Here is a 19,883-nt window from a genome sequence, read left to right on the forward strand (position 1 = left end):
TATCTTTTAAAGATCTCAAACACCACACACACACACACACACACACACACACACACACACACACACGCACACACACACACACACACCAGGATCACCTGCCCAGGAGCAGCACTGCCCCCAGACAGTTGGCCTTCACATATCAATTGTTAACCAAGAAAATGCACTACAGACTTGCCTACAAGCAAATCATACTGGAAACATTTTCTTAACAAGAGTCCCTCTTCTTCAATGACTAGCTTGAGTCAAGCTGACATAAAACTAAGCAGCATGTCAGGTGAACAAATTCTGGTAGAGTAACTGGCAGCTTGTTCATGCTGAGATAATCAGGTAGACAGGGACCATGTCTTAGTAAGACCTACACAGAGAAGAGTAGAAAGGAAAGGTGGTGAACACTGCCTAAGATTCATGTCTGAAACCGGGGCTGTCCCCCAGGCTACTCAACTGCTTAATTCTTTAAAATCACTTTCCTTCTCAAACCAATACAAATTGAGTTTTGCAACTTATATTTAAAAGTACAGATTAATAGAAATCTAGAACAGAAAAGACATCAAACAAAACCAGAAGTCATCTTGAAATTAATAAATAGCAATATAAACTGAGTAATTAGCAAGAATGAAACGACTCATCCTTGACTCCACAGAAGTCAACACACAGTCATTTCTGACGTTCTTCTGGAAGTTGAACTTCCCATGCAGAAATGTGCCCAAAGACCCCAGACCTACTACTAAATACTAATGTGGCTCCTTGCTACAAACAACAGGATTGAGGTATATATTTAAAGGGACTTAAAAAAAAAAAAAAAAAAAAAACCACCAAATTGAAAAAGACTCAGTTCATACAAGAACCATGTTTTCAGACAGTTCACCAACATAAAATAAGGTAGTAGGTGAGTTGTTTAAAGTCTTAATTTTACTCCCACCAGGGATTTGAACTTAGCTCATGAGCAGCCAAGACATACTTATCTGTCTCTCCAGTCCCAATTGTTTTATTAATGTTTATGGTATTCCAAATCATAGTGTACTTTGGCCAACAGTATAATTCTACCACCATTAAGTATACATAAGAAGTATTTACCCTGAATGGCCCCTCTTAGCTCTGGAATTCAGGACCTGTTTGTTGAAGACTGTCCCACTACCCAGCGTTGGACCACCAGTCCTCTGATTAGTATCCGCTCATTGCTGAATGTCTGCTATCACTGCATCAGAAAGAAGGTACAGGATATGCCCTCAGGATGCATGTGGCCATTATTCTGTCTGGGGTCCCACTACAGACACTGAGTGTTACACGGGCATAATTATGGGGTACAACTTCTTCAAATGATCCAAGCAAAGGACAGCAGCAATGTCGGATTATTATTTAATGTCCCGGTGAGCATGCTCACATAGTACTTCTACATTTGGATGGAACTGCCATAAATTTAGCAAAGCCAGTCTAAAGCAAAGCTAGGACCTTATTACACTGTTGTTCAGGGGCTATCAGCTCAGAACTGGTGGACTGCAAGTTAAAGAGGTAGACAGGGCAAAGTTATTTGGAGCAATTCCTTTTACACACACATCCAAGAAGAGGTAGTGTTAGTTATCTGAAAGCATCAGTTTGAGTTAGTGTGTGAAAGAGCATCAGTGTTATAAATTAGTATTTATTTAATGTATTCTTTATATGCTGAGGTTATCCTACCACACAGACACATCAAGCAACCCTCCCTGTCTTTCCCTTCTCTATTTTCTTTCTCCACACCCTGCCACCCCAAATCCCCAGATCATTGTTTATAATCAGGCCCAGAACTTGTATGCTGGGCATGTGCTATACCACTGAGCTATTCTCTCAGCATAAGTCATTGCTTTGTGCTGCTACTTGCCTTATTGGTGTTAAGGCAGAAGTTTATACAGCTCATATTTGGCTTCCATTTTAGTGTATAAATTGGTGGTAAGACTAATTTTATCAATGATGACCTGGAAACAAATGCTGTCCTTAGATGCTAGAATTTCAATTGAGAATGATAAAGAAGTCAGACTTTGAGACTTGGCTTCTACCAATAGGAAGTTATAGTAGGTAAAACAGGAAACCCACCAATAACTACAGCTCCTACCATGAGTTTGACTTTCTGCCAAGAATTTGCTTTCTGCCAAGAATCCCCATTAACATGTTCGCAGAGGACAGGCAAAGGAACAGATACACTCATGGGAACAAATCTGGGGACCACTCCTGGGGCCAATCTAGGTATCTATGCTTGGAGTCTACTCTTGGGGAATACTGCTGTTGGATACTGAAGACCACTATATGAGTCTCCTTGAGGGGACAACTTCTGGCGTCTATTCCTAAGGACTACTCCTGGGGTCTACTTGTGAGGTCTATTCCTAGAGTCAACTCCTCAGGTTTTCTCTTGGGAACTAGTCTTGGGAACCACTCCTGGGATCTACTCCTGGGACCTGACACTGGGGCCAAGTCCAGGGATCTACTCTTGGAGTCTACTCTTCGGGAATATGCCTGTGGTTTACTGAAGATCGCTCCTGAAGTCTACTTGAGAGACTACTCCTGAATCATCCCTAGGGACTACTCCTGCCATCTACTCCTGGTGTCCACTCCCGAGGTGCTTCATTGAACCTGGCCTGCTAGATCTGCTTTGTGAACCTCCTCTTTGCTGTAAGTTAGATCATGATTTGCTATTTCTTATCTACTGAACCCACCAAGACATTAAAATATTAGATGTTTTTTTAAAGGAGATGATAGTAAGGACACTTGTGCATAATTTACTTTCACTTTTGGAGAAGACCACTATAAAGGCAGGAAGACTCTCAAGGAATAGAAATATTAAATTAAAATCAATCGATTTTAATAAAAGTATGCATAAGAATGGCAAATAGCTATGTCTTCTGGATATTACAATTAAAGGTCAGCCACTGTCTATTCAATTTTAAATGAAAGAAAAATGAAGTTTTCATAGAAACAAATCCTCAGAGAAAGTTAAAAGTGATCTAATACTAGCCATTGTATACACAAATGAGGCTGTGAATACTGTTTGTAAACCATCACAAATCAAACCACAATACCTAAGAGCTTTTTATTTACCCAAAACTTCTTGCAAAAACATTGAGTCACACTACTGCAGTAACACAGTTATCAAAACGTTCATTGCCTCCTCAGGTTTTTTAATTGAATGCCTGGCAAAACCTCTGAGAAGCACAACAGGCTTAGACAGTGTTCAACTATGACAACTTTCTCCCTGAATATCCTATTGGGTTTTGGTGATGGAGGCAGGAAGTGGGCATACTGACTGACCAATCTCTTCACTCACTGTGGCTAGATCTAACTAGATAATGATAAAAGTCTAGGGATATGGAGGGAAGAGGTCTAATATGCTGAAAATGGATAACCCATCCATAGCTGTAGTTCTCAGACAGTAAAGGAAAACTATGAGACAAAATGGAGAAAAAAGGTAGGCATCTAAGTCACATACCACACGAGCAACTTCATATATGCTATTGGCTGGGCGTTTCTGTCATGCTATAAATTTGAAAAGCTTAGCCATTTATATCATTATTTATTACATGTTGAGCTATGGTATACAGATCAAACACATACTGTGAAAAATATGCTATACTAGCCAAAAATATACATCCCAGTCTGTGGGTTCTATACTGACCTAAGGCTTTGCCCTTATCCATCCCTTCATAATATATAGCATATCAGTAATCCAAGTATGTAATACAGCATGCACATACAATTTAAAATCTTATATATTGATTTTCTCATCATTCCCCCCTGTAGAGTATATAGTAAACTTTGTACAAGTTAACTGAAGACCTGGCATGGTTCCACTATAGCTTTATTTAGGTAAGAACAGGATGCTGGTAGCTTACCAGTATAACCTCAAATGATAGTAACACGATAAAAAACCCATTTTCATGTTTCCATTCATACTAAGTAACCATAATCATGTCTCATGATCCCCCACTCAGAAAAAAAAAAAAGTCAAGAAACAAAATACGAAATATTTTCAACATATTGGAGTATTGTGAAGAGAAGGAAACCAGGTTGAAATTTCAAATAGTTATTCCTGGTGCATTAAAGATTGTTTGAATGAACAAGCATGGTACACAGGCCAAGAAAGGACTTTCCCTTTCTTAGCACCCCATGGTTAGAGTCTCAATCTAGACAACCCCGAACACTGGCTGGAACCTTTCTGCAAAGACCCTGACCACCACTCTGGGAGAGCCACTCAGGGGACATGCAATCTATCCTTACCTGTAAAGCTACTGTTCATTTCAGGGACATCCTCCTCCTCCTCATTCTCCGTGTGGACTATGCCAGCATTTTGCATATCATTGTAGGACTTTGTTCGCTTAGGGGTCGACTGCTTGGAGCCAGACTGCAGGCTGTGCAAGGCATCCGGCGTGATCACTTTCCCACTGACTGGCTGGCTGGGAGGTTTGGGTGTCCCATAATAGTTTCCTAGGTGATGGAGAGACACATTTGCATGTTTCAAAATGAATACTTTTTTTTTTTCAAAGCCCCAAGAATTCACATCCAAATCTCTAAGAACATTTTTTTTTAAAATGAAGCTGGAAAGCTAGAACATGCTGTATTTCACTTCTAGAAGTTAGCAAAGACATCTTTCTGATCTAGCTAGTTATGATGTTACAGGAGGGAAAAAGAAAGTCACATGGTTTTGATGCAAAAGAGCTAGAAGGGATAAAAGCAGAGGTGGCTGTAATGAATAGAAGCACTTCATTGTCATTACATTTGAATTTGAATTGGTCATTTTTTTTTTTCTAACATAGGCAACCACATAATGCTGAATCCGATTAAGAGGGAGTCCCACAGAAGATAAGAATCCATTACTGCCTAGGTCCTCCCAGGCTTCAAAGGTCTCTGCCTCTGCCTCTCTCTAAGAGGGTAGTGGGGCACTTCTGTAAAAGGAGGGCAGAGAGCACCACGTGGCACCTCTTAAACTGAATGGTAGGGTTGACTAGAGGGGTGTCATGGCGGGTGGGAACAAATCCTTGCCAAGATGCGAGTGAAAGCTGTTTCACTGGTGCCCTCGGGGGAAATCACTCTCAGAATTCTCCGCCTTCCTTTCCGGACACCTTCAGTTCCTCCAAGTTTAGGCCCCACTCTGCTCTGCAATGGTAAGGGATACATGAAGTGACTGCTTGAATGTTTGGAAATGTGTGTTTCATTTGCATCTGGGTTTGTTTATATGTGTATAATATAGTATCTGGAATTTTTTTATTCATGTGGGCATGTGCCATATGTAAACCAGAGTGGCTAGGCTTTGGTGGCATTCCCTAGATGACATCTGCACTCATTTTTGAGGCAGGATCTCACCTTGGCTGAAAGTGTGCTGACTCCACTAGACTAGCTGAGCAGGGAGCCCCCATTCATCTAGCCTCCTCCCAGGCAAAGAGATTACAAGCACACCCCATAACATCTACATTTTTTTTTTAAATGTGGGTTCTAGGTCTAAACTCAGGTCTTTATACTTACAAGATGAGTACTTTATAAACTATGCACCTAGCCCCAGATATGTATATTTAAACTTGATATAATTACTAAATTCTAACTAGTCAATTCAATTAGTCTTCGAAATAAAAAAACAATACCTTTTTGTAAGGCTTATTTTTTAACCATACATCTTAAAAGATGGTTTCATAAATGAAAGTTAATTAAGTGCATCAAGTGCTTACTTTGACAGCCCCCATACTAACATTGGAATAATACAGAGAAGATATGCACAGGCCTCTGAGCAAGGATGACGATGTGGGGAGCCGTCCTCACAATCGCCATGGCAAGATAGTGCTGGCATCTGGTGTTCTAACTGGTAAACAAGCGGTCTGCGCATGTGCCGGGTAAAATTCTATCCCTTGCGCCCTGCCTGTCAAAATTTTTCTTAAAAGTCTTATAAAGCATATTAGCTTATAAACCTACTTAAAATACATCTAATACACACACATGTACAAAAACACATACACACACTAAATGCAGTCATGTCACACCAGGTGATAATGATTCTCAAGAGCCATAGACTATCTACCAAAAACCCTGTGCCAGGCTTAGGAACCCTCACTTTGAGTTGTGTTCATGTGGGTTCTAAGAGCCACCCAAAACAGTATAGACTACTACCATTTTCCTTAGTTGTCTTTCAAAACTTGCAGTTAAGATGCCATTGCTGAAGACAACACATACATTAGACACAGAACTTAGAGGACCCCTCCCTGAGGACTGGTTCTTATACATAAAGGTGCTGTGCAAGTTGCCAATTAAGAAAAAGTCGATAATCCTACCTAGTTGAAAAGCCTACAACTATGTAGTTGAAAACTATGACAATGATTGGCCACATAAGGTATCTGCATTGGCACAATAGTGGTGATTTTATCCTGGAGGTAACAAACAGCTGTTTAATTAGACTTATATTCTGTTCACTAGGAAGAAATTCACTACGGGTTCTGTAAACCTAGCCAACTACTTGATGGCTGGAAAGGTCACCAACCTACTACCGCCATTTTCCTCAACCAATATAACTCCTGCTTATCCTCAGAGAAAGTGTAGCACTCACCCTTTATGAGGGGAGCTTCTTCTCGTAGTAGAAGGAGACTATTACAGAGGACTAAAACTGGTTTAAACACAGAGAACAGATGACTGTGGGGTGTGCAACCCTAGCTGATACAACATATCCTCCACACCTAAGGCTCAGAGAACACTGCAAAAGAGGGCACAGGAAGACTATAAGAGCGAAAGATCAGGACACTTGCTGCAAGACTGCCTTCTAGACATTACAAGGAAGCTGCACGCATGAAATCTTAATAATATTGTTACTTAAACAATATTCAGGCGGCTGAATGACAACACCCGTTGATGTGTCAATGTGGACAGGAAATGTCACAGAGCTCCATATTTAGATAAAGAGCCACAGTCGATCAATGGCCGCTGAAAGAGGGAGAATCTGTTTCCTACAGGGATACGCCCAAGTGGTAAGCCCTTAAAAAGTAGACATATGAGCAACACTAAATGGACTTAGTAGTTTGTGTCTCTCTATATGTAACTATAACAATTGAAGAAGTCATGAAGAATTTGAGACAGTGGGAGTCACAGAAGGAGCTTAAGGGAGTTGGGGTATATAAATGGTATATAAATAGTACTCACGCATAAAATACTCAGTGACTTAAAATTACAAAGAAGTAATTAAACATTAAAATGAAAAAGAAATCAATGGGTGGAGGAAATGATAGTGATAATTTCCTTTTACAGATTTATGTCTAAAAGCAAGTGATTTTTAACATTGTCTTAAATGAAACTTTAAGGGGCATGCCCCAATATGAAAAAATTCGAGTGCTTCATGTCTAATCTAGATTTAGAGAGCATATTTGATAGTCAGTAGGGTGGGGTATTGACAAAGAATGTGCTTCCATCAAGCTTTTCCTTTTGACTTTAATTACCTTTCTCCCTTGTTTTAATGGATTACCAGCTTTCCTGTAGTATGGTTTTATTGGTAGTGGTGCTGAGGGCATATAGAGGCATAGTTTGGTTTCAGGTAGCCCAGGCTAGGCTAGTCTACTACCTGGGGCATAAACTGCCACTCTCTTTATGCTTGGTGGGATCCCGCCTAGAGCTTCAAGCATACAAGCTAACCTCGATAGCAACTAAGCTATATCTACATTTACATAAATAGATGTAAGTAGATATAATTTGTTATTTTTTTAAGATAGGAAGGTTTATAGTATTTTTAAGAGACTTTAAAAAAATTTTTTTTAAATTTGTGTATATGTATGTCTCCACATGTATGCGCTGTGTTTCTCTGTGTGGTTGCTCTGGTAGAGGAGGGGATGGGATCCCCTGGAGCTGGAGTTTATAGATTGTTGTGATCTGCTAATGTGAGTCCCGAAAGCCAAATCCTGGTCATCTGGAAGAGTAGCAAGCGCTCAACAACCGTGTCATCTCTCCAACTCTAATATTTCTTAAAATTGTGTTTTGGATCAATAATTTTATGAGCACACACAAAATTATAGCCAGGTAATGATAGCACATGCCTTTAGTTAGCTCTACAAATTAAAACACACAGGAGTGGGGAGTGGAGCCGTCTCATCACTCAGCAGTTAAGAGCGCTTGATGCTCTTACAGACGGTTTGGGTTCAGTTCCCTGCACCCTCGCGTTTGCTCACAACCATCTGTACCATCAGTACCTGGGTATCTTGACCTCCCTGAGCACAGGCATGCATGTGGTACAGTTAGGCAGAACAATCGTAAATATAAGTACCTTAATAAACCCCCAGGGGGTAAAGTTGTTTAAACTTGAAGGACCCCAGGTGACAGTCTCCAGTAAGCTCACAATGGAGGCTTTGGTGAAGACTTAAGCTTTCATACAGAATGAGACATACTGGCTTATTAAAAAGGAAAACTATCTTTCAGATCCCCGACTATGGGCAGAGAATTTGGGAGGAAGAAGTTAAAAGGAAGGAATGCTGAAGTGGTTTGATGAGTCAACCCCCAAAGCCAGGTAGAACTAGCAGGGGTAACAAAGAAACACATCTTGTCTTTCATTTCCACAAGGTCATGTAAAGACAATCCCACACACTCTAAAGGTGTGCCTAGACCAGGGGTGCCTTCTTTTTTTAAAATAATTTAACCGAGGAGTATTTGTGAGGTTTAGCAGAGTAAGACTGTTGACTTAAAATTAAATCTCCTCAGTGGATTAGACAGACAGACAAACAGACAGACAGAGGTAAAGCACTAATCCCTCCAACTACTGATATACCAAAGGCCACACTCATCTTAGAATTAGATGCTGAATGAAGGCTGATATCTACAAGTTAAAACCTACTAAAAAGGTGAGGGGGAGGGGTAAAAGATAGGGCCCTGTACTCTTAATTTCCTATGATTGCTCAGTTTGGTGACATTCAACTGAAGTCATGCTCATAAAATTATCATTTTAATATCAATTTACTCTTTGATATCCACAGTTGATGACAGAAATAAATGGCTAGGAAATAAAGTTTCACATAATTTGACAAATACGTGTGGATTTTCTAGCAAGCACCTGTCCTCCGTTTTCAAGTTGAAAAAGGACTAGCAGATCTGTTGGCACACCCACAACCACCTGTTCAGAGTTGTTTCCCATGTCTACAAAGTAGTCTTGGAGACAGATACTGTGCATATTATCAGGTGAACCATATAAAATTAAAACTTGTCAAACATCACTGATGTAGCATGGCTTAACATAATGATATGTGTGCATCAGCAATACTGGGCAGCCTCAGCACTGCATGCCAGGAAAGCTTTGTAAGAGGGAGCCCACAGTTCTAAGTCACCATCAACTGCCCAAGGTACCCAGGACTCATCATCTACCCATTAACAACAAGACAGAAAGCAAAAGCAAACAAAACTCCAGTCTTTGCTCTCAACTTTAAAATTATGATGCTGAAGAGATGCATTGTGCACCTTGAATGCCTCTAATAAGGACACAGGAGATGGTCCACAGAGATCCTTTCATCCATGCTGAGTTGGCGCCCGAGTGAGACCAGACAAATGTTTCATGATGCTGATGTGTTTCTAACCTCCACCCAGCAGCTGACTCAGACAGATACACACACCCATAGCCAAACAGTGGATGGAGCCTGGGGACTCTTATGGAAGAATAGGAGGAAAGATTTCGGCCCCCTGAAGGGAATAGGAACTCCACAGGAACACCAAGACCATCAGAGTCAACTAACCCTGGGGCTCTTAAGAGTCTGAATCACCAACCAAAGAATACACATGGGCTGAACCTATGCCTCCCCACACATATGTAGCAGATGTACAGCTTGGTCTTTACATGGGTCTCGAACAGCTGGAACTGAACTTCAGGGACTTGAAATGCCAGGGTGAGGGGATACCCAGGAGACCCCCACCTACTCAGAGGAGAAGGTGGGTTGGGGAGGAGTTGTAGGGGGGTGGCCAGGAGGTGGGCAGTGATCAGGATGTAAAGTGAATAAGAAAGAAAGATTTATATTTCACCTCTAAAAACACTGATATCTGAAATGCCCAGCAGATTGTAAGTGACAGTTTTTATGCTACTATAAAATAAAAAACAAAACAAACAAACAAAATGCAAAAGCAAGTCGGCACTGGTCAAATAACCATCTATGTTCAGACTCTCAAGAACTCAATTGCTATCCATAACAACAGTGTAGTGACCTACAGGATGACTCTGACAATACTAGACTCTCCGAGAAGCCTCCTCAAGCAGAGGTGCTAAGATTATACCATGCCATTATTATTATAATCTTCCCCATGTTTCTGTTCCTTCATAGAAAACCTTCTATGTAGAAGTTTCTATGTAAGGGGTTCAAATTTTTACTTCAATAATATGTTTTGGTTTATTCCCCCATACACCATTTGAAAATGATTTGAATTAACACCTTTCTTTAAAAAGCAGAACTGCAGTTGGGGGAGAGGGTTGGTGAGATGGCTCCATGGTTAAGAGCACTGACCTCTTCCAGAGGTCCTGAGTTCAATTCCTGGCAAACACATGGTGCCTCACAACCATCTGTAAGGGGATCTGATGCCCTCTTCTGGTATGTCTGAAGACAGTGACAGTGTATCCAAATAAATAAAATAATTATAAGAAAGTGGAATGGTTCTAATAGATACTAATGCTCTAAAGATTAGGAGAGAGACAAACTATTAGGAAAACTCCACAGGCTCCACTCCATCCCCCACCTCAGCAATACTGATAAGTAAGCTTATGTCCAAAGCCAGCATGCCTTTTTATGGTGGTTTGAATATGCTTGACCCAGGGAGTGGCACTATTAGGGGTCTGTCCTTGCTGGAGTAGTTGTGGCCTTGTTGGAGGAAGTATGTCACTGTGAGGGTGGGCTTGAAGATCCTTCTCCTAGATGCCTGGAGACAGTCTGCTCCTGGCTTCCTTTGGATGAAGATGTACAACTCTCATCTCCTCCAGTGCCATGCCATGATGATAATGGACTGAATCTCTGAACCTGTAAGCCAGCCCCCATTATATGTTGTTCTTTATAAGAGCTGCCTTGGTTTGGTGTCTGTTTAACAATGGAAACCCTAACCAAAACACTGTTTTAGTCCGTTTCTACTGCTCTGATAAAACACTCAACCAACAGCAGCTTCTGAGGAAAGCGTTTATTTCATCTTACACAGCACATTACTGAGGTAATCAGGATAGAAACTGAAGGCAGGAATCTAGAGGCAGGAACTGAAGCAGATGCCGTGGAAGAATGCTGCTTACTGGCTTGTACAACCTGCTTTCCTTACAACTCAGGATCACCTGCACATGGGTGAAAACTCACCCCTAAAAGGACTGGACTCACCCACAGCAACTATTATTCAAGAAAAATGTACTACAGACTTATCTACAGGGACTCTAATCTGAAGGAAACATTTTCTCAACTGAGGCTCCTCTTCTCAAGTAACTCGAGCTCAGTGGTTCTCAACCTTCTTAACGCTGCAACCCTGTAATACAGTTCCTCTTGTGGTAACTCCCAACCATAACATAATTTCGTTGCTACTTCATAACAGTAATTTTGCTGCTGTTATAAATAGTAATGTAAATATCAGATGTACAATCCCTAAAGGGGCTGTGACCCACAGGTTGAGAACCACTGCTGTAGCTCATGTCAAGGAGACAAAGCAAATAACCAGGACAGTGCCCAGAATACTCCGTGAATCGAGGCTTATGCAGAGAATGTTTGCCCTTAGTCTTTCTTTTGCTCTTGGCACGCAAGTGCTCTGAAACCAAGCTCGGGTCAGTACCTTAAGGGTTTTGAGATACAAAAGCCTATGTTGGTGAAGGGGCATTGGCAGAGGAATGGAGAAAAAAACTACAACTTCCAAAAGTCCTTCAGGAGTCTGTAAGTTTGGCCTCTGAATGAACTGATTTTGGGTGCATGTGTCTGGGCCCTGGATTTTGGTCAATAAGAGTATAACTTTGTGGCCTGTCCTTAACATGTTACTGTAGGCAAGTGGGTCACATACAGAGTCCCACAGTTACTCCAGGATTATATCGCCTGTGTCTAGTGCCTTGGAGTTTGAGGCCCAAAATGTACCTTCCAAAGAACTCTACCTTATCCAGAATTTACAGTGTGATCATAAGTGGGCCAAGTCTGGCCAGAGTAGAAGCACAAACCTTATAGAGAACACGCAGCCTGTGCAGGAGTCTCTGTGAGGGACATAAATAATCGGAGGCATTGCAAATGATTAAAAAATTAATTAAGGTTATTGCTTGGCAGGATGCATCGTTTCTGTGAGCACAGAACCTGGCTGGCTCACGGTCTCCATGTTACCTACCAGACACTTCCTGAGGTGCCCGGGCTTCAGCCCAAGTGGGAATGTGTTCCCCTTCCTCTCTGCTATTTCAGAACAGGTTCTACAATAAAACTCAACAGGGGCTGTGGGTAGGCAGGGAAAGGGAAGGCAGAGAAAGAGGAAGGCAAGGCAGGTTTTAATTAACAACCAATCTCTATGGCCATGACCAAAGCCAAAGAAAATACTTTCCAACTTACACTTATAAATTAATGAGGGCTGCAAATCAATTTTTAGAGCTCTATAAAATATTTAAGGAAGACTGTACTATCCCTGTATTTTCAGCAAGAATGAATCAAGTCTGTACAGTTTCTCAACTCACAAAAGGTTATAACTTCATGCATATCCTTGGAGAAAATCTACTCTAAACACTACACTACATACTACAAATAAGATGCAAGGATATAAATCTTTTTACATGGTAAATATCAGTGTTCTGAAACCTTAACGTACAGTGTGGGAACATTAAATACAGATGCAAAAACCATATGGTAGACCTGATATTCAAGATTTTAACCAGTATACAGGTGACTCTCCTGTATCGTAGGGTCTCCCTGCATAGACAGAAAAAAACCCATCCCACCTTTTGTGAAAAGGAGGCACTGTTACTTCAGCACAACTGAGGACACACTTTTCTGTCCTCTTAGATGGAAAACAGTTGAAAATAAGCCAAAGACCATGGTGGCAATGTCATTCTCTGAGGGAAATACAGACAAAACATTTCCACTGAGGGCACTATCAACTTCAAGTAGACAACGATCCTTTCTCCTTTTGAAGGCAGAGTTTTTAAAATCTTAATTTTCCTCTACAAAGTGCAGACGTCTGTACAATTAACGAACCCAGACATCTAGCTCATCTGGATTGGCCTTGGCATCAGGGCCCTGAAGGCTCTGGCCTTTCCCACTCTGGCTTCAGGACCCTGAGGGCTCTGGCTCTTCCCACTCTCTAGGCTAGTCTATAAATGCTTTCCATATGCTCTCTCCAACTCCACTGGGCTTTGTTCTGTAGCCCCTGTAGCCCCTTAAATTGGCCCCTTACCATCGCATGGCGTTTATACTCACTCCTCCCTTGGACCCTAATCCTTACTACTACTGTGCTCAAGACATTAGCTCCGATACAACAGGCTAGATCAAAGCTCTACTCAGCCTCAACAGGGAAACACACACCTGTCCCTTTCTAACATCTTGTGATCCATTTATCAAGTTGTTGGATTTAGCATTAGTTCTCATTTCTGGGTTATATACATTCTCTATGGCAGGTGAATGACTGTTTTTGTGCTCCTCTGTGTTCCCTGAGGGCTGCCACAGTCTGTAAGGTACGTAGTGTCATTCAGAAATACTTTGCAGAAAGTATAAGGGAACAAGCAGTGACAGTACACATAAATCCCAGCCTGGGATCGCCCTAGATGCCAGTACTGAGGATCTGGTTCTTTGACATGACTCATGGCGTTTCTTTATAGCCACTCCATCAGCTATACCTGAGTAACATAAAACTATGCTACTTGTCATGTATGTGTTCCACAAATTATGGTATCATTCAAAAGACTTACATCACACTCTCTATTGCTCCTATTCCTACGTGCCTGCCCTGCCTTGTAAAGGTATTTACATATAAAAAGGACAATAAACCAACATCCTATAATTAGATGTTTCTCTGTACTCATAATTTTGAGTATGAGACCAAAGAAGAGACAAGCTAATATTTATGATTATCTTTCAGCAAAAGTAATCAGTAGTCTTATTTTTCAGTTGAAGGAGATGAGAGTCATATAATTTGTAAATGAGGCAGGCATCAAAACATAGGTTTGTGTCCAACATCTATGCACTCAACTCCAGCAACAGAGTAAGTAAAACCTTCTTAACTCCAGCCTCCCATCTTCAAATTCAGGGGAAAGCCAATGACAGCACAGGTTTCATTTGGTTACTTTCATTATCAACAGAGAACATTTCAGAGCAGAGTTTGCCAACAGAGCTTATCACAACAGAAGGCTCCCAGGGCCCGCCAAAGAACAGGACTCCAGACGGTCTCATTTTCTTCAATGACAAACATGAACTCTCTTCACCCTGCTTTATACCTCTGTCCCCCAAAAGTATACTGCTGACAGCTGCTTTTCTGCAGATCTTCCAGGAAGCAAAACAATCCCATTATTGAACACTGACATCCCCCTTCTAATTAGCATGCAGAAATATGCAGCCCATAACTCCAGTCTGAAATGTCACCCCGGCACTGCACTTCTATGCTGAAGGAAAACCTTTGCAGAGCTCAAAGTGTATAATCAGTGTCTTCTACCCAGAGGCATTTGTAAAACAGGCATGTTCAGAATCAGCCTCACTGAATAGTTCATGCATTGTAAACTCTCCCAGGGAAGTCTCAAGGGTGCATCCAACGGTAACAACCAGGACTGTAGAGCAAAAATGTCAGCAGGAGAAAAAAAGTATCAACAGGGATGGGTCTGTTGATTTATTTCAAGTAGTGTATCAAATAAATTAGCTCAGTGCATTAGACAGTTGGGCCACAGAGTTTATTCTTATTTTTTCTGATTTGCTTTGATACCTTGTCTGTCCAAGAAAAGAATGAGGAGCTGGTCTAAGTCAGTTCAAAATGCAAAGCTGACACTCTCCACTAATTAACTTCTGTGCCTTGTAAGAGGGGACTCTCAGGGCTCTACTCGGTTGGGAGCATCTGCAGCTGTCAGTCAACAGCTACAGCTGGTGAGGGGACAGTTCCATGATGAAGTCCTTGCCCACTCCCTAACCTGGTTAAAATATAGCATCTCTTTCATTCTTTTTAGAGACAGGGTTTTGCTATGTAATCCAGGCTAAGCTAAAAATCACGCTCCCTTGCCTCCTCTCCGGATACCCCCGCACCCAGTGTTTACTATCTTAGCAAATGTTAACACCACAGATACAGATGACGTAGCTATGGATGGTAGAGATACAGATTTAGAGATAGACATATAAAGACAAGAGGCTAGGATCTGCCCTAGGAGGATGACTGTCACTTATCTCTTCTCTCCTTCTCACAATGAATAATACAACACCAACTCTAACTCTTTGGTTACACGCATATCTCTGGATCCAACCTACTCATCGGTGCTATCACCTATGCAGGCCACAGCTAACCACAACACCGACTGCCAGATGAAAATGCACAGTAGGTTCTGTGGGGTGTGTGATTTTGTGTGTGTGTTTGTCTACATGCATATAAAAGTGAGTTCATGACCATGTATGCTATGGCCCATGTCTATGCATGTGTGGGTGTTAGTCCTTGCCTTCCAGCTTGTTTTGAAACAGAGTCTCTATTGTAGTCACCACTGTCTACTCCGGGTTAGCTGGCCCACAAGCTTCCTCCGCTGGTTCTCTCATCATTGACTTCCATCTCACTGATGCATGCACTACAGTGTCCAGCATTTACGTGGATCTGTGCTACTGCATTAAGCTTGACAAGGAGTCTGGGGAACCAAATTCAGCTCAAGATGTCTTTGCTATACAAAGATGGCAACTGAGGAGAAAGGGGTTCTTCTATGGGACTTTTAATTCTCCCTGAAGAGCCATTTTGAGCTGCATAACACAGATGCTGGAAACTGAACTCAGGTTCTCTATAAGAACAGTAATTGCTCTTAACCACTGAGCCATCTCTCTCTAGCTCCAATGTATGAATTCACAGGCAGTACAATGTCATGCACAAAACCTGTGCAAACCCAAGCCAGAGCAAATGAGAGGAGAGGAGAGTTGGGTACAAGGTCCCAATCCTAATTGTGGACCAGCTGACATGTGTTAGCTGTTGAGAGGGAGAGAGTCTACGTTAAGAGAGGAGCTCCTGGTTAAGTTTACCAGTCTCCAGTGGAAGATCACATATCTCAAATGATTAGGGCAGTACAAATTGGTACTTCTGGAACTTAGGGGTTGGGGAATGGACACAAATTTGTGTGGTAGGGAGGGTGGTATTGACCTGGGAAGAGTTGAAAGTAGGTACTGGGTATGATCAAAATAGATTATATGAAACTCTGAAAGAAGCGATTAAAAAAAGAAAATATCACCATAAAATTTCAACTACTCCAGAGCCTGAGAGACAGCTAAGCATTAAAAGCACTTGTTCTGGGGCTGGAGAGATGGCTCAGCAGTTAAGAGCACTCACTGCTCTTCCAGAGGTCCTGAGTTCAATTCTCAGCAACCACGTGGTGGCTCACAACCACCTGTAATAGGGTCCGATGCCCTCTTTTGTACTCCTATACATAAAATAAATAAATCTTTAAGACAACAACAACAACAATAACAAAAGGGCACTTGTTCCTGCAGAGGACTTCTAATTCACCTTGAAGAACTTTTTTATTATAAATAAGTAAATTATTACAAAAAATAAATTAAGACATAGAAGTAATAAAATTGTTCTTGCAGAAGAATATCATTCAGTTCCAAGCACCCAAACTAAGGGGCTGGCAACCTTCTGTAACTCATGCCTGCTCTGCTCCATGAATTTGCACTTGGGCACATATGCTCATATGTAACATTCAAAAACCAAAAAGTAAATCTAAAAAATAAATCCAATTCTTCAGTCTGAAGAGCCCCAGTGGGTTAGTGGCTACTATATGGGAAGTTGAAAATACAAAGTGCAGTGCACTGAACAAGCCTCTCCTTGGTTTGGGGAAGCTGAACCTGGCTGCTTCACTCCCCAGCCACGAGCCATCCTTCTAACCTCCTCTGTACTGAGTACAGTCAGCCCGCTTTCGGGTTGTCTTTGGTGCTGATGACTGGGCTCTGCTGCTGTCTCGGAGCAGGTCTCCTGACCTTTCCACAAGCTCCTCTCTTACAGGTGGAGACAGCAGCTGCAGGCGCCCTTTCAGGATGCCTAGTGCTGTTCTTTTGTACTAGAGCCTGAGAGGTTCTAGGCCAAATCAATCCCTTGTTTTGGCACTGGGACAGCAGGGAAGTGCAGGTTCTTGACGGAGCAATCTGTTCAAATTGTGTGGCTGAGAAGCAAACAGAGAGGAGGGAGAAACCGGGCTCCCAATAGTGCCTTCAAGAGCATGTGCCGTACAACTTCCCAAAAGCCGTCTAACTATACTGACTTCATCTTTTTTCTTTTCTTTTCTCTTCTTTTTTTTTTAAGACTTATTTATTGCATGTGTGTGAGTATAATGTCACTGTCTTCAGACACACCAGAAGAGGGCATCAGATCCCATTAGAGATGGTTGTGAGCCACCATGTGGTTGCTGGGAAATTGAACTCAGGACCTCTGAAAGAGCAGTCAGTGCTCTTAACCACTGAGCCATCTCTCCAGCCCGACTGACTCATCTTGTAACAGTTCTACCATTTCCCAACAGCACCATGGACTAGGAAACAAGCCCTTCATGTAGCTCTTGAGGACATAGCTCTTTAGAACACTTACCTGAACAAAAGCAATCAAATACAATTATTTTTAATGAACTACTGGAAGAGTATGCTGTGTGGTCTGTTCTGTTCTCAAGGAGAAGTGCTGTCTCTGCTCATAGTTTTAGAGTACTCAGTTCACAGCATGGTAGAACCAAAAGTTAAGAGTGCTCTGTCTCTTAAAATCAGGCTTTGCCTTTCTGTAATGAGAGGCTGGAAGACATTGTAGATGGTTAAAAAAAAGAAAAAAAAAAAAAAAGGTGGGAGGAGCCTGGGAAGGAAATCCATAGACTCATTGGCAGAGCCACTGGTTTACTGGAAGAAGTCAGGGATATACTGAGCAGCAATTTAGGTAAGGCCATGTATACATGTAAGAGAGAATGCTGACTGGGAGCAGACCTGTGTCAGGCTCTCGCTAAACCGTTTCCATCACTACCTCATTCAGTCCTTGCCCAGAAGGACCTTCCTTACCTAGGGAGGAAAGGCTGCAGTTACCAAAAGGGAAATGGAGACTCCAAGCATAAAGAGACTTGCCAGAGAGGACATAGCTCCGAGGCACAGGGTGGAAACTGAGATTCAAGCAGTGGGATGGCAAGGCTGCCTGCTCCTGCGTGTTCCCTCCACCCCCAGACACAGCCACCACTGTGGAGGGACAGTCCAGGGGCAGCAGGTGAGACAGGCCTTTGGGGATCTAGTAGCATTACTCCTAGGGCGAAATCTGATATTCAATAAAAATTCCATTTGCTTTCAGCTTGTGAAAGTCAAACTCTAGCTGGTTCCAAAAAGTGAAGAGCCTTCTCGTACCGGTGTGAAATGAAGGTAGTAAAAGGTCAAATGCTGCAGAGCAAGCCTCGGGAAATGCGTAAAATGTTGCAAGGACTGACTTGGCAGATGAGAAGATTTCAATTCCAAAACAACCAAGCAGCATTTATAGAAACAAAAGACAATCAGGGATTTTCTGGAAAATACTAACTTTTCTTCTTCTGGGCAAGGAGGTCAGCATGCAGTACCAGCAAGCTGCCTGTTACATCCAGGGTATCCTGGTGGGCTTGGGGGAGACCTAGAGTCTCAGAGCTGCCATGAAATCCATTTAGCCCTGGGATCCCATTCAGAAGCTTCAGTCACAGCACTGGTTCTATTCCTGTACTGATGGTAAAGAAGAAAAGGAACCTACTCTACCTATGTGTAATTTGTCACATAAACATCAAATAAACTATGTTTATTTCTCTTTTCCCATACTAAACATCTGTGTAAAGACTATGCTTTTCCTTTTATCCCAATTCTTCTAGCTCTGCCTCTAAAATGCATGTGTAAGGGATGTATACTTGGGAACTAAGGCCCTCAGATTCAAAGAATAAATTATTTCAGGTGAGGACAGTCACTAAACAAAGAGGTTGTCCTTGCTCCGCCAAAAAGTCACTGAGCTATTTGAGCCACATAAACACTAAGTCCTTTGTGTTTCTCTCAGCCCCTTTCTACTCTTCATTGATTCTCAGACCTTAAACATGCATCCCAGAAGATATCCAAACATATTCCCTTCCAAGAGCCTAAGACAAAAATAATTAATAATACCTCCCAACCCCCTGCAACCCCCATCACGACGCTTTTCTATGTTCACAACTAGCAAATGATTAAGACTTAAATACTGGCACTGTGGCACACACCTGTAATCCAGGACTTAAGAGTCTGAGATGGGAAGATGGGTTTCATGCTAGCCTGAGTTAAATAGATGAACATTTTAAACAAAACATAACCCCTCAATCAAATAACTCCTAAACTATCAAAAGCATATTCAATATCTAGAAATGAACAATGGGTAGCAAGAGAATGTCCCTTTCCCTTCCAAAGAATATCAAAATAAAACTTTCCTCTCGAGGACTATGCTCTTCATTTGACTTTTAGTCACTGTCCATAACATTGCTATCACTACATAAAATCCACACCACCCCTAATACAATAATCTGCCTTTATAGAAATTGATGAGCTCTGTGAGAATTTTATGTGCTTTGATCATATTCACCAGGCCCTCCCCTATTCATCCTCCATTTCCCTACACACTCAACATACCTCAATTTTAAAAATCCACCTAGTCTCATTTTTACCAATCCTAAATCTGATAGAGGACTTATATCCAATATATACAAAGAGCTCAAGAAACTGGACTCCAAAAACTCAAATAAACCCATTAAAAAATGGGGTACAGAGCTAAAT

At 41.7% G+C, this 19,883-nt stretch overlaps 1 protein-coding gene across 30 annotated transcripts in view; it reads right to left on the reverse strand.

Moving 5' to 3' along the window:
• Magi1 (membrane associated guanylate kinase, WW and PDZ domain containing 1) overlaps window positions 1–19,883 on the reverse strand; it is a 612,319-nt gene that overhangs the window by 108,002 nt on the left and 484,434 nt on the right. For all 30 annotated transcript variants that reach the window (XM_021190697.2, XM_021190696.2, XM_021190700.2 and 27 more), the window contains one exon: window positions 4,243–4,449. In XM_021190697.2, coding sequence (XP_021046356.1) covers window positions 4,243–4,449 — 207 coding nt within the window. The remainder of the gene's footprint in view (window positions 1–4,242; window positions 4,450–19,883) is intronic.

Source organism: Mus pahari, chromosome 2 (genome assembly GCF_900095145.1).
Source record: "Mus pahari chromosome 2, PAHARI_EIJ_v1.1, whole genome shotgun sequence".
Classification (NCBI taxonomy): Eukaryota; Metazoa; Chordata; class Mammalia; order Rodentia; family Muridae; genus Mus; species Mus pahari.